The sequence below is a fragment of the Schistocerca cancellata genome, chromosome 2, assembly GCF_023864275.1.
Source record: "Schistocerca cancellata isolate TAMUIC-IGC-003103 chromosome 2, iqSchCanc2.1, whole genome shotgun sequence".
Lineage (NCBI taxonomy): Eukaryota > Metazoa > Arthropoda > Insecta > Orthoptera > Acrididae > Schistocerca > Schistocerca cancellata.
The window spans coordinates 828,853,069-828,869,465 of NC_064627.1; the positions used below are offsets into that span (position 1 = coordinate 828,853,069).

Genomic DNA, 16,397 nt, shown 5'->3' on the forward strand with positions numbered 1-16,397 from the left:
AAGCATCGTTGGAATGTTGACTGCAGGGCTCGACAATAGGTTGGACGATCCCGATGACAAATAGCTCTGCAGCTGAATCGCGGGAAAAAAAAAACGGTAAGAGAACCGTACACATGACAATCTTTTGGGCTACATCGGGTTTAGAAGGATGATTTTCGAGGAGTTGCTGCTTGAAAATTTTTCTGTGTCTCGTTTGTCCTGCCAGCGATATGACAACGTGTGTTGTCGTACAATAGCAACGAGCCTTTTCTTAGAAAAAATGCTTGTTTGTTCTGTCTACTGCCATTACTAAAACATGGATATAACACTTTGCATTTGGAATCGACATTTACAGTTTGCCCTTCTGGAAGGAATATCTGTGTCTACATCTTTCACTATGTGGCCGAGAGCGCTTATCGAGTCCTATAACGCTGACGTATGTTTTGTGATAAGCGTATCAATCAAAGGCACAGATCAAAGTTATTTTTGTACAAGGCTGCTCGTACGTTGGGTTGGGGTTGGATTGTTTTGGGGAGGAGACCAGACAGCGAGATCATCAGCCTCATCGGACTAGGAAGGAGGGGAAGGAAGTCGCCCGGGCCCTTTCAAAGGAACCATCCCGGCATTTGCGTCGAGCGAATTAGGGAAACCACGGAAAACCTAAACCAGGATGGCCGGACGCGGGATTGAATCGTCGTCCTCCCGAATGCAAGTCCAGTGTGCTAGCTACCGCGCCACCTCGCTCGGTTGCACGCACGTACTGTAAGCCATTACCAAAAAAGAATCAGTATGCATGAATCTGCGTCACACCTACGTGTCAGGCATCCGTACCAACTTGGCGGTGTCCTTGGTTGCCTATGCGTAAGGTGACAATTAACGCAGTCTCGTGTTACAGGCAGGACAACGAAACTGTGTGTTTCTGTCAAGGATATAGTAGATACGCACAATGTAGTTATGAATAGTGTAAGAATTGCATTGCCAAAAGTTGATTAAAATGTTCTTTTCATTCAGTTCACAATTTAAAAGACATCTTTTGCATTTATCCCAGGAACTTTGGCTTTGTAATTGTATCTAAAACTAGGACCCATAGCGGTAACATTTTCTGAAAAGGCAGTTTCCGTTCACGTCCACTCGACAGGGTTCCGTAACTAACTCCAGTTATCAGCGCAAAATTGCGGTACCTATCCTATTGACTCTCAGTACCAACTCTTCCACTTTACCTGTTATCTAAACATCACATTGTAACATTTCTGGCTTACTTTAAGTTACCGTGGCGCTTATCACTCTACATGACATTTACGTTTTTGATGGATTTTTCAGTTTCTATAGACAGATATGCTAAACCTGTGTTGCTGCACTACGAATCTGGATGTAAGAAAATTGGGGTACAATATTAAATATTGTGATGAAATACTGTAGCGAATCCGAAGGATTGATTTAACTCGCCATTTTATTTGCTTCTTCGTAATTATTTATTTCAATATTACACATATTCTTAGAAAGGAGTCATCCTCATCCGTTGTTGCTCAAACAGCACCACAACCCACGGAGATTGGCAAGGCAAGGTCAAGGCGCGAAAACATCGCTCGATGGCATCCCAGAATTGCTCTATAGGATGGTTACAAGTTAATCTGGAAAAACCGCGCAAGCACAGTAACGCCGATGAAGTTTTTCTCAAGCCAGTGTGATGCTATTCGGGTTCGATGTGTGGCGCATCGTCTTGCTGAAAGTACAGATCGCTTCCGCAATGCGCAGGTGCGAATCGAGGCTTCTGTTCTTGGGGGGAGGAGCGTCCCAGTTTGTTATGGTCTTTCTGTGCCCCCCCTCCCAAAAAAAACTTGTCTCTTGTCTCCAGCCTCCTTTTGAGGCACAAGAGACTCCTAGAATTTTAATAGTTGTAACAATAAAATATATAAAATTTTTAATGCCCAAATCTACATAGCTGAAAATAAACAGGCCTACTATTTCTTTCCTGTTTATTTCAGTATACAAACATATACATTTAGTGGTTTCCATTGTAATTGCAACAAATTCCGAGGCCACAAGACTGCATCTTCAGGAACATAATGTGGCAGTCGATATACAATATATGCGCAAGTACGCGGTGTTTATAAATTAGTTATACAAAAGTAACATTTAATTATGATACGGGTAAATAACTAAGAGAAATGTTTGATACAGCATCGAATGCAGTATATCTTCAACTTTTATTTACAAATGTTAAATGTTGCTGCCTTTTCTAACACGAAAAATATCTCATCTGTAATCAGTTTCATGCCAAGTACTGTGAAGTAAGTCTTCCAATGTATGGTGGCAACTGCTTGCGTTATCTGTTGTCTCAGCTCGTCGACGTTTCCTGGGAGCGGAGGAACAAACACTCTGTCTTTAATGTAACCCCATACACAGAAGTCCATTGGGGTTAAATCAGGTGATCGTTGTGGGTAGGACATTGTCCTCCACGTCTTATCCAACTCAACACATTCCTATGGAAATACGCGTCAATATCACGATAATAATGTGTCGCATAATAATGAAGGTGGCAGGGGTAAAATACAGGGAGCGAAAGGCTATTTACAATTAGTACAGAAACCAGATGGCAGTTATAAGAGTCGAGGGGCATGAAAGGGAAGCAGTTGTTCGGAAGGGAGTGAGACAGGGTTGAGGCCTATCCCCGATGTTATTCAATCTGTATATTGAGCAAGCAGTAAAGGAAACAAAAGAAAAATTTAGAGTAGGAATTAAAATACATGGAGAAGAAATAAAAACTTTGAGGTTCACCCATGACATTGTAATTGTGTCAGAGGCAGCAAAGGACCTGGAAGAGCAGTTGAATGGAATGGACAGTGTCTTGAAAGGAGGATATAAGATGAACATTAACAAAAGAAAAACGAGGATGATGGAATGTAGTCGAGTTAACTCGGATGATGCTGAGGGAATTAGATTAGGAAATGAGACACTTGAAGTAGTAAAGGAGTTTTGCTATTTGGGGAGCAAAATAAGTAATGATGGTCGAAGTAGATAAGATATAAAATGTTGACTGGCAATGGCAAGGAAAGCGTTTCTGAAGAAGAGAAATTTGTTAACATCGAGTATAGATTTAAGTGTCAGGAACTCATTTCTGAAATTATTTGTATGGAGTGTAGCCAGGTATGGAACTGAAACATGGACGACAAATAGTTTGGACAAGAAGAATCGAATGGCTCGAAGCACTATGGGACTTAACATCGGAGGTCATCAGTCCCCTAGAACTTAGAACTACTTAAAGCTAACTAACCTAAGGACATCACACACATCCTTGCCCGAAGCAGGATTCGAACCTGCGACCATAGCAGTCGCGCGGTTCCGGACTGAAGCGCCTAGAACCGCTCTCGGCCACCGCGGCCGGCTTGGACAAGAAGAGAATAGAATCTTTCGAAATGTGGTGCTACAGAAGAATGCTGAAGAGTAGATGGGTAGATCAATGAGGAGGAATTGAATAGAATTGGGTAGAAGAGAAATTTGTGGCACAACTTGACTAGAAGAAGGGATCGTTTGGTAGGATATGTTCTGAGGCATCAAGGGATCACCAATTTAGTATTGGAGGGCAGCGCGGAGGGTAAAAATTGTAGAGGGAGACCAAGAGTGAATACACTAAGCAGATTCAGAAGGATGTAGGTTGCAGTAGGTACTGAGAGATGAAGAAGCTTGCACAGGATAGAGTAGCATGGAGAGCTGCATCAAACCAGTCTCTGGACTGAAGACCACAACAACAAAAATGTGGTGGCGTCAACATGCTGTAAAATAAATTATGTGCCCATATCCCGTTGCAGTTGAGGTATTTGATAATGTTCAAGGATGTCCAGGTACGATGTGCCAGTTACAATTGAGTCGGCAAAAATAGAATGGTCCGTAGATCTAATTACAGCCTACAGCGCAAGAACATTTACATTAGGTGAGTCCCATACACGTTCGATTGCATAACGTGGTTTCTGCTCATTCCATATCCGAAAATTCTGCCGACTGACTCTATCGCAGGTATGGAAGGTGATTTGTCACTGAACACGATTTTATTACAAAAATCATCGCCAGTCTGTTTTTTTTAATTGATATACAAAACTCAGCTCGCTTTTCTTTGGCATTTTCTCTTAGAGCTCGCAACAGTTCCATTTTGTAGGGTTTGAATGACAGGCACTGTAACATTAAGCATATTCAATTCTAAACTGACACGTCTTATTGATTTACGTGGACTGCAAATGTAAGACTGCCGAATTTGTTCAACTGCTGCGTGAGAGACTGCCGACCAACCCTTACCCGGCTGGAGACACGAGACAAATTTTTTTGGAGTGGGGGTGGGGGGGGATAGAAAGACCGTAACAAACTGGGACGCTCCTCCCCCCAAGAACAGAAGCCTCGATTCGCACCTGTTTCTGTAAAACGATTGTATACCACTTAATAATAGTTTGCAGTTTGTCTTTGAGGTGATGGCTTCCGATATTTAGTCCTGAATTGTCTATAGACTGTAATAGTGGAATTGGATTCATGAAACCTTTAACAACACTGCTCACGCTATGCGTCAATATACAACTCGATGATGACTGCTGCAGTAATTCATTATCGCATGCCACCTAGCGTAAACGTCGGAGTGTTAGGCGGGAATAAAACTTGCAGATATACTGCATTCAGTGCTGTATCAAAAATTCCTGTAAGTTATTTGCCCTTTTTACACTTAAATGTTACTTTTGTATAACTAATTTATAAACATAATGCATATCATCTGAACGTGAGGAAAAACACTTCCATCCATCTGTAAGAACTAAAACACCTTAAGGTAATATACACTGCAGTCCATTAACATTTCAGCGTCATAAAATATAGCAAATAACGAAAATTTCACTTATTGGTGCGTATATTTGTAGTTGATGTGGCAGTTTAGAGAGTGCAACAGTAGGCAGAACTGTACCTCTGGCAGCAACAACGGCTCTAACTCGGCTTGGTATCGAGTCGAACTGAGCTTGGATGGCGCATGTGGGCACGTCATTCGATACTGCTTCAACTCTGTACCAAAGATCATCGATAATTGTGGCTGTTGAGAGATGGCGAGCCAGTACCTCGGCAACCAATGACAAGATGGTTTCAGTGGGTGAGAGATGTGGAGAACATACTGACCGGGATAACATCTGAACACTCTTTGTATCGAGGTAGGTCAGGACAGCACGGGAAATACGCGGTCTTGAGTTACCTAGTCGAAACAAAGCGTCACGGAGACCTCGAAGACTGGGCACACCCATCGGCCTTTACGCTAGAACCGCCAACGGACATTTTTACCCCATAGCAAAATTTTAACCCCTCTCTTTCATCTAATTATTTTAGGGTAGCCTAGTTCATTATGAAATGAAAATCAAAGTTTTCAGTTCTGTAGTTTTCGAGAAAGAATAGTAATTACCTAACACTGACGACGTGACATTTTTCTACCTTTGAATAAACTAACAAGGAGAGGTCCGCAGCGGTGGGATCGACTTTTTGAAACCAAATATATGGTGACGTAGATTAAGATAGCAGGTATCACACCTTGTAGCGATACCCCCTGGTGAGCCCTTGTTTACGAGTAAGCTACGAAAAAATGTTTCGGAATTTTGCGTTATGCTGAATAACGTCAAAAAGACAGATTATGTAGTCCAGTTGCGTAGTGTTCAAATGCAAGAGATTGTGGGTTCGAATTGCGTGAGGTGCAGTAAATTTTATTTATTTTTAAACCTTTATGGAAATGACTTTGACCACTTTTTATTCAGTTAATTGGTTTACGTGTAATTTTTATTTCTATTCCTTCGTCACATTGTTTTAATCACTGTATGAACTTTTTTCATTTGTTTCATTTTCTTTATATCAGCTTGCAAGAGCTGTGTTATTACAGGTTCATACGTTTGTGCATATTCAATCAGTCTACAGGCAACGATTACCTGTAGGCATATGAAAGTAACGTATTTACTTACACAGACTGTAATGTTAACCTTTAGATAATATGTATCAAAGTGTAAGCCTACGATAGAATATTGTGACATAGTGACTGTACATTGTGTGTTCATGCTTGCTGGTCGAAAAAAAAATCATGTTTTACCGAAAGCTTTTTGACTTCAATGTATTTCTACAACAGTACAAGATTTTTTTCATAATGTCACGAACAATTTTCAAGTAGTTTCATAACTGCCTGAAACTGGATAAGAATTAAGGAAATATTCAATTTTTATTTTGTTACATTAAAATATTTTAAAATAAATTGAAAGTATTTAGCATCACCTTAATTAATGTTTAGACTGAAAACAAAATAACACATCATTAGACTAGATATTTGTTACAGAAAGACTCATCCTCGCCAGAAAAGGTCTAAGAACAAGCTGTAGATGCAAGAACTAAATATGGGACATTTTTGTCCCGACGGGGGTTTAATGGGATTCGAAAAATTCGGCTGTTCTAGTGTTAACACGTCAGAAACGAATAGAGAAATGAATGCGAAGAGGAGGTGAAACGATGGTTTATATTAGAAAAGAAAGCAAAAACTACCGCTACAAAAGTTACCACTGTGTGCACACTACTGATCTAATTTTTGATGAGACTGCAGTCAGTGTGGGGGTCGCAATTGGATGTTAACGCTGTTCTGAAAGTTGCACTAATATGGCGTCTTCACTGCAAGTAATTTGGCCCCGCGCATTATTGTCGTAGCATCGATTCTTGATCAGGCCCTTCTGTCTGAAATGGCTTGCTACCATACGTGACTTGGATATTCAGGCTAAGGCAGCCTATTAAGTGAGGTAGTCGAAGTTTTATAAGAATGGCAGTGGCTTTTTTTTTTTGTCAGGACATTGGTATTGATTAAAATAACGAAACCTGGATTACAAAGTTATGTGCTCACAATGATCAAGGATCTGTGAATCACATGCAAGATAATCTAAATATGATATAAGAATATGTTTCATACACAGTGATCAGTAAAACACTAATAAACAAAAACTCTGCACCGTTGCAGACTCGCGCCAAAACGCAACCACGCATGCTGACTGTAAGATGACCAGACCCTGTCTCAGCCACTGTCAGTGCAGATCAGTTTTTGGGGTATTGTTAATGACAAGACGACAATGGACGAAGCAATTCTGCTGTTGATATGTTTCATTTTCCTACAAAAGTTATACTTACATTATTTTAATAAGTACATGCTAATAAGTTGATTGAAAAGAGACAATTCAGCGTTTTTCAATTTCTTATTCAAAATATTATTTAATTAGTAAATAATGTTGAAGTTATATGTTTTGGCAAACTAGCCGTATCCCCGTAGCCAATCGGGGTATAGCACGCTCTCGTGATTCCATGTCAGCTAAAAGGAGGTCACCAACATGTAGCACCATGTGCAAGCATTGGTCGCAAATACCAGTAATTTATTTTACCTGACGTCTATTGCCTTTTATAAAAGCGTAAGACACTTTTGATGACAAGAGCCGCAAGCGTTACAGTGATTGCGCTGTGTAGTCAAAGACTCGCCATACCATCACTCCAGGTACTGGGCATGTATGACGATGACGAATGCAATCTGGGAACATTCGGTCTCCTCGGAGCCTCCGCAGTCAAATACATCTAGGGTTATGCAATATGCAGAACTGGAAGTCATCAGAAAAGATGACGTGGTGCCAACCCTGTGTCCAGTTGTGTCGTTGGGCGCTATACAGTCACTGCACCACTCTCTGGTACCCGATCCAAGGAAATCGCAACAATGCTTGCCATGCTGCCAGTACGTGTTGCTCCAGATGTTGTTACGCTGTTCCAGTGTCTTTCTGTAAACAAGCAAATTTTCTCAATGAAAATTTGTGCTGAGGCCGGGATTTGAACCTAGGTCTTCTGCTCACTAGGCAGATGCGCTAACCGCTAAGGAACCCAGGCACAGTAGCTTTCCACGCCCGGGTTCCCGGGTTCGATTCCCGGCGGGGTCAGGGATTTTCTCTGCCTCGTGATGGCTGGGTGTTGTGTGCTGTCCTTAGGTTAGTTAGGTTTAAGTAGTTCTAAGTTCTAGGGGACTTATGACCACAGCAGTTGAGTCCCATAGTGCTCAGAGCCATTTGAACAGTGGCTTTGCACAACTGCACGGACTACTCCGACATGCCTCGCTCCACAATCCAAATTCTCATTCACATCTCAGCCCACTTGGTATTCCCCCTAAACACGAAGAGCTTTGCTGAGGCTCTGCAACTCCTGAATCAAGGTACATGATGTGGTTGTACAGCCCAACACAGCCAAGAAACCACACATTTATCCTCTCTGGCGCTAGCAGCGTGGGGCCGTTTGGATCCTGCGCTGAGTTGATTACGGTCGCCCTGAATCCAACAGTTCCATATTTGCGTGAAAATCGTGGGATCGCAATTAGCGCAAACAGCAACATCGCGGAACGATAAGCCACAACCCCGATTGGCCACGATCTTCCCGCTCTCGGAATTCCAATATGTTTCTCCTTCTTACAAGAGCCGTAACACAGTCTTCTCACAAACAAACAGCATTATAATGCGGTTTCTTAAGCAAAAACTCACTGATGTTACTCGTACTCACTTGTGTTGCTGTGCGGAAACGTTAATCATTAGTATATCGAAGCATGTAGTACATTTCGCGTCGATTAGAAGTTTGTTGAACCTCGCCTTCATGATACTGCAGTTCTGATAGCCAACATTTTACATCTGAATTTTGAGTCTTATGGCTTCAAAATCGATAGCAACTATATCGGAAAGGCATAAAATGTATTCGCAGTTGCTAATATCGACTAGCATCAGCTGTATAATGGAATGACGACAGTCAAATTTGTGTCGTACCGTTACTCAAACCCTGATTACTCGCTGTAGGTGACCAGTCGCCTTAACCACTTTGGACTCACGGCCAGTCCCAGACTTCTGTATATCGCCGGTCCTGCGTCACAAGCTGTACACACATGTAGTTCACGTACAGCGGAGGGCATTTTAATTGAAAATCGCTGCCTGGTATCGTTGGATAAATACGATATTGCTGTGGCTGTTTTGTAAAGAGGAACGATGCAGTGTTCCTTCGGACATGCATGCAGTAGTCGGCTGTAGGCGCCGCAGTGCATCTTTCTTCTTAACGACACTGGCACTCCAATATCGTAAACTGGAAAGAAGTAAATAAAGCTATTTAGTACACAAATAAAAAGTGAATTAATAGTATTTATTTACCACCGTGGAAATCTTAGTGGCTGGCGTCCCTCGCTCCTTCCCCTACTATGAAAACTACCAGAAGATAAATATTTAGATTTTGAGTGGTTTCCCAGAATCACTTCGCGCAATTAAAGTGATTGTTTCTTTGACAAGTACATGTTAGATTTCCTTCCCTCATCTTCGTCCAATCTGTGGTTCTCGAACGGACTTCAAACCATATCATCCTTTGCCCCTTCTTCCAACTCTACAACGCCCTGCCCCTACGATGAGGAACCAATTACAGGACGTATTGATCCTCTTGGTCGAGTAAGAGGACGCCCCACAGGATGTCACTTTCTCACCCTCTCACTTCTGGCTTTTCAGTCCAAAAACTACTCTCGCAAGGCTTTCTTCTTGTGTGTTTGCTGGGCTTCAAACTTATCATAGACATCTGAATTATCCTTGTCTCTATACCCTCCCGGCCACTCTCTCTCTCTCTCTCTCTCTCTCTTTCTCTCTCTCTAAATCTGCATACGGATATCCCCCCAAAGAGTGGTCAGGAGCATTTTCTGTGGTGTTTTTGCAACGTGCAGTTGGAATGAGCTCAAATAAATACTGCTCATCAGGTCTTTTATGCGACGCCCGGCGTCAATGGAAAGCGTCGGTTTATTCCCATTACAAACAAAATGATTTTTAAATCTGAATTTTACGTGCCCATTCGACAGGACGCTGTCAGAGTAGGCTAGTCTGATGTTGGTTTTACCGATGTATGTTAACAGGGCCAGTAAAATACGAAGAATAAGCAGTACTCCAGTAGCAACAGCACTGCCCTGGCCCGCGCTGACTGCCACCGCCATGCAGGAGCCTGCTGTTCAGTCACTGCTAGAGTACTGATTATTCGTCGTGTTTTACTGTTCCTGTTAATGTACACTCATGCTCATAAATTAAGGATAATTGCAGAATGTGGTGCCACCCAACGTGGAACTACACAAAACTGGCGCTAATAACATAGGCACGTAGGGAACACACACGACACAGATCTGTAAGTCCACGGTATTGGTAATAAGTTTAGAAAAACGTCCCGAAACACATCTGCTACAAAACGCCACTGTTTCCTGCGCATGTACGCCGACAGCAATATGGGATATGATCACCATGCACACGTACACAGGCCGCACAACGGGCTAGCGTACTCTGAATCAGGCGGTCGAGCAGCTGCTGGGGTATAGCCTCCCATTCCTGCACCAAAGCCTGTCGGAGCTCCTGAAGTGTCGTAGGGGCTCGAGACGTGCAGCGATACGTCGACCGAAAGCATCCCAGACGTGCTCGATGGTGTTTAGGTCTGGAGAACAGGCAGTCCACTCCATTCGCCTGATATCTTCTGTTTTAAGGTACTCCTCCACGATGGCAGCTCGGTGGGGCCGTGTGTTATCATCCATCAGAAGGAAGGTGGGACCCACTGCACCCCTGAAAAGGCGGACATACTGGTGCAAAATGACATCCCGATACACCTGACCTGTTACAGCTCCTCTGTCAAAGACACGCAGGGCGTACGTGCACCAACCATAATCCCACCCCACACCATCAAACCACGACCTCCATACAGGTCCCTTTCAAGGACATTAAGGGGATGGTATCTGGTTCCTGGTTCACGCCAGATGAAAACCCGGAGAGAATCACTGTTCAGACTATACCTGGACTCGTCCGTGAACATAACCTGGGACCACTGTTCCAATGACCATGTACTGTGTTCTTGACACCAGGCTTTATGGGCTCTCCTGTGACCAGGGGTCAGTGGAATGCACCTTGCAGGTCTCCGGGCGAACAAATCATGTCTGTTCAGTCGTCTGTAGATTGTTTGTCTGGAGACAACTGTTCCAGTGGCTGCGATTAGGTCCCGAGCAAGGCTACCTGCACTACTCCGTGGCCATCTGCGAGCACTGATAGTGAGATATCGGTCTTCTTGTGGTGTTGTACACAGTGGACGTCCCGTACTGTAGCGCCTGGACAGGTTTCCTGTCTGCTGGAATCGTTGCCATAATCTTGAGATCACACTTTGTGGCACACGGAGGGCCCGTGCTACGACCTGCTGTGTTTGACCAGCCTCCACTCGCCATAATATCCTACCCCTCATAACGTCATCAATATGTGTTCTTTGAGCCATTTGCTACACACAGTCACCATTAGCACGTCTGAAAACGCCTGCGCACTTACTCGCTGCACCGTACTCTGACACGCACCAACACACCTGTGCGTATGTGGACTGCTGTCAGCGCCACCGTGCGACGACTGCAGGTCAAACGCACCGCATGGTCATACCCCGAGATGATTTAAACCCGCAATTCGACCACCAAAGCGTTGTTTCAGCATGTATCAACATTATTCTTAATTTATGAGCACGTGTGTATATCGGTAAAAAGAATATCGCACTATCCTACTCTGGTAGCGCTTCGTCGATTGCGCATATAAAATTCTGATTTAAAGATCATTTTGTTTGAAACGAGGAACAGACCGAACCATCCGGTTGACGCTGGGCGTCATATGAAAGACATGATGAGCAGAATTTGTTTGGGCCGACGCCTTCTATTCGTTGCGACAACGAAATTGCAAGTATGTGCCAAAACACCAGTAAAAAGAAGCCAGACGAGCCATAGGAGAGACACCTGGTATATTCTCTACAAACCACTTTGAAGTGTATGGCAGGCACATAGTACTTCCCATCGTTCCATTTATTAGGACTTCTTGACTTTTCATTCGCGTAAGGAGCGCGGGAAGAAACACTGCTTCAGTGACTCTGTGCACGTTGTAATCAGTCTAACATTGCCTCTGCGGTCCCTACGGGAGCGATACATGGGGGACTGTAGTACGTTCCCAGATTCCTCAGTTAATGTTGGTTCTCAAAACTTTTCAAGTAGGCTTTCACAGAATAGTGTCTGCCAGTTGTTTTTCAGCGGCTCGGTGTCACTTTCTCGTGGATCAAACAAACCTGTCACCATACACTTCCCCCTTCTTTGTGTACCTTCAGTATCCACTAATAGGATGGATCCCATACACTTGAGTGGTGTTCTAGGGTGGGTCGCACGGTAGTTCTCTAAGCAATCTGCTTTTGTAGATTGACTGCATTTTCCCAGAATCCGACCAATGAACGTGGCCTGCCACCTGCTTTGCTTACGACCAGGCCTATGTGATCATCCCGTTTCATAGGACCACAAATTGTTTCATCCAAGTGTTTGCATGAGTTGACTGACTGCAACCCGCCTGACAGTTGGACCTCCTGTGCCGTAGGTGTCGGACTTGCGAGAGCTGGACCTGCGAGACAACGCCATCCACACCATAGACGAGGACGCCTTGAAGGGCCTGCACAGCCTGACCAGCATCGCGTTGGACCGCAATAAGATCCAGAGGGTGCCGCCACAGCTCTTCGACGACTGTCCGGAGATAGAATACGTGAGTACTTATCTCTCATAGTTCCTTCCGTACCCGTGACGGACGTCTTGTGTTTTTTTTTTTTTTTTTCTTTATTGTGATTTCATTCCCCTGCCCCATATGGGCACATAAAGGCGATAAATAAGGGGGACATAAAACAGAGTAAGGGGAGATAATGGAGGTAAAAATGCACTGAAATGACGACGTTCATGGGGGTCAAGTAACAAAGTCGACATAAAGGTAAAGAACACAGTTGCGATTCGTAGAGCACAAAAAAGACACTGAAGTCACACGCACAGGTTAAAAGTTGGCCACAGTATTAAAAACACTCCGGAACAACACATTTTAAACCCACTTGGAGCACACACAATGAAGAATAAAACTGCCAGGTGGGACCTGCCGAGGGAGAGTCGTCTTGTGTAAGTGAAGTGCAAATAAATTTAAACCTCTTGCAATTGTTCCCTAAGCACGTGTGGGGAAAAGAGAATTATATTCGCGCTTGTGGCAGTGTTCACATTTGTTTTATGTTCGTTTGTGTCTTTTGATATTCTACCAACACTCTGCGCACAAAAAATAATAAGTGTTTTGTAAATTACGTAAAAAATTGAAAACAAACATATTTCTTACGGTGCATTTAACGTTAAGAGGCGGCCGGCTTTTTCACCGCTTGGGGCGCTACTGTCGCCCCAACAGTAAGATGGTAATAATTGTCCCAGCACTAACTTGTCACGACTGTATGTATAATGTCCCCGTACATGATCAAACGAGTTGTCCAACTTTACTAGGCTTGTCAAATATTTCACTGCGTATGGCGCTCTTCGACGTGTTTGTCAAACATAGACCAAGATGGAGGACGATGTTTATGTTAATGTTTCGCCACATACATTTAGTGAAAAAGACTTTTATTGCAACTTAGCTCAGTGTATCGTGAAGGGATGCCTACCGGGACTCCATTCACGCCCAGGTTGACGGCCACGACCTTACCCTCCAATCTCCTGATGACATTTCTCGCACTGCTGCCTTCCTGCAGCAGACCTTGTCTGACGCCGTCGCCACCCATATCCCCACTAAAGCCATCCACCCTCACCGCCCCGCCCTGCCTCCATAGGCCGTCCTTCTCCTTCGAGAGTCCCGCCACCTCTATCACTCTTTTCTCGGCACTCGTGACCGGGATACTCTTACCCGCCACCGTCAATTGCAACGACACATCCGCAACCTGCTTACTGCGAAGAAACGCCGTGCCTGGCGCCAGACATACACACAACTCAACACCACGCTCCCCATAAACTCTTCCAAGTATTGGTCTGCTTTCCACCGCCTTACTGGGAACCGTCCCACCCCCCAGTACCCTCTCCTCCTTGACGACCGTCCCTTTCCTGACAACCTCAGTAAGGCCAACCACTTTGCCTCTCACCTCTCTGATGTTTTTTCCATCCCAGATGATCCCCACTTTGATTATTCGCTCTTTCCTGACGTCATGGACCGTACGAATACCTCTGTTCCTCCCCTTGCTCCTAGCTTCCAGTACTTGGGCCACACACCACCATCTGAACTTAACACTCCCATCACTACACAGGACATCAGCCTCACACTTCGCACTAAACGCAACACCGCTCCCGGCCACGACTGCATTACCTACTGCCACCTCAAACACTGCCCTCCCTCCTTCCTTTCAGTCCTTGCCACCCTCTACAATGTCATCCTTGCCACTGTGGAAAACCTCCCGTATCCTGATGTTCTCAAAACCCAACAAGCCTCCATCTGATGCCTCTTCCTATCGTCCTATCTGTCTCACATCGGTGTTCAGCAAGCTCTTGGAATCCATCATTTCCCGGCGCATCCATCAGCACCTCCGCCAAAACCACCTCCTCCCCAACACCCAATGTGGCTTTCGACCTTCCTTCTCTGCTGATGACTAACTCCTCCGCCTCACTCATCTCCTCTCCCTCCAGCTTAACTCCCGTCGCTCCACCATTTTTGTCTCCCTTGACCTCGAACAGGCCTACGACCATGTCTGGCATCCCGGTCTCCTGTTTAAACTCCAAACCTACGCCCTTCCTATCAACTACATCCGTCTGATAGCCTCCTTCCTCTCCCACCGCCCCTCCTATGTTACCACCCATAATGCCAATTCCCACACCCTCTACCCCTCTGCAGGTGTGCCCCAGGGCTCTGTCCTCTCCCCTCTCCTCTACCTCCTGTACACAGCAGATATGCCCCAACCCCCCCTCCAGTACACCTCTTGCAATATGCTGATGACACGCATTCCTCGCCCTCGCTCCTACCCTCCAACGGTCCCAACGCCTTCTCCAGAATCACCTTGACCTTTTTGCTGCATGGTGTAACCAGTGGCTCCTGAAAATCAATCCTTCCAAGACCCAGACAATCATCGTAGGTCGTACCACTCGCTCCTTCCGGCTCCTGGATTTCTCCCTTACTGTCTGCGCCCGTCCTGTCCGCCTCACCCCCACCCTTACCTACCTTGGCCTCACCATTGACCGTCACCTCACCTGGATCCCTCATCTCCGCTCCATCCAATCCAAAGCCCACAACCGCCTCCGACTCCTCAAACTCTTCCCTGGCCGGACATGTGGGTTGCACCCCTCTACCATCCTCCACACCTACAAATCCTTAATCCATCCCATCCTCTGTTATGCCAGCCCTGCCTGGATATCTGTCCCCCCAAATTCTATAAGTCCCTCCAGATCCTTGAGCGTCATGCACTCCGCCTCGCCTTCCATATACGCTTCCCGACCCCCATCTGCTCCTATTCCTCAAACATATCCGCATCCTCTACACCTCCTGCCGCCTTGATCCCTCTCACCCCCTGGTTGCTCCTCTCCTCTCCCATCCCCGCCCCCTGCCACGTCTTCACTGTTGTGTCCCCCATACCCTCCATCTCTACACCCTTCATCTCCTTTCCCAAGGTGGCTTCCATCAACTTCCCCTCCTGGATGATGCCCTCTCTCCCTCCATTTATCCCTCCTATCAACTCTGATCCTCACCCCTCCTTTCCCAGGCTCCCTCTCCCCCCCTTCCATCCTCTTTTTTCCCCACCTCCCCTCTCTCTGCCCCCTTCTCTCCCCCGAGTCCTTTTGAATTTCCCTCCTCTGCCTCCTCTCATTCCCTCTCGTGTCTGCCCTGCCCCTCTCCCCCTTTATGAGTCCTCTCCCTCCTTGGTCTCCCCCCTTTTCGTTTTTTCCTTCCTCCCTCCTTGTTCTTCCCCCTCCTCCAGGTCCCCCCCCCCCCATCTGCCTTTGGCTCGGGAGTGTCATCTTTGTGCCGCCATTTTCGTGCAGTGTTTAACAGTGAATGTTTTACAGTGAGTGTTCCGTGTTGTGTTTTTTGGGAAGTGTTGCGAACAGCCATCATACTGTCGCTGGGTGTGCTTTTTATCTCTTGCGAATGGAAACCAGACTGTCGCCATGTTTTTTAATTGTGTGTGTACTATGTTACTTGTCTGATTCCTGTGTCTTTTATTAACATTGCCAACTCCTTTTGCTTTCTGTTTTAACTTTCCGCATTTTCCGCCAATTTACACTTTCAGTCACCGTTTTATCGCCTGTTTTTCTTGTTTCTTTTCTTCTTCTGTTTTTAAAAACGAAGTCTGTAGGCTGTAGAGCAGTGTACTAAGCTGCTGCCAGCCCGCCCCCTTCGGGGGGAATTTAAAATCAATAAAGAAAAGAAAAAAGGATCGTGAATTTCCTCGACTGTGGAAACTATGGTAAAGGATATAAACAAAATGTCACTGGCTATTACCAAAATAGTATAGGTGTCACCTCTTTCCCAAGGTAAATTACACAGGAAGAAGTTAAGAAGAAAACCAGTATTCTA

General features: G+C 45.1%; 1 protein-coding gene across 1 annotated transcript in view; it reads left to right on the forward strand.

The window, feature by feature from the left end:
• The window catches only part of LOC126162716 (leucine-rich repeat-containing G-protein coupled receptor 5-like), a 381,094-nt gene that overhangs the window by 303,055 nt on the left and 61,642 nt on the right, over positions 1–16,397 (forward strand). The window contains exon 3 of the mRNA XM_049919375.1: positions 12,423–12,584. Within this exon, the coding sequence (XP_049775332.1) occupies positions 12,423–12,584 (162 nt within the window). The remainder of the gene's footprint in view (positions 1–12,422; positions 12,585–16,397) is intronic.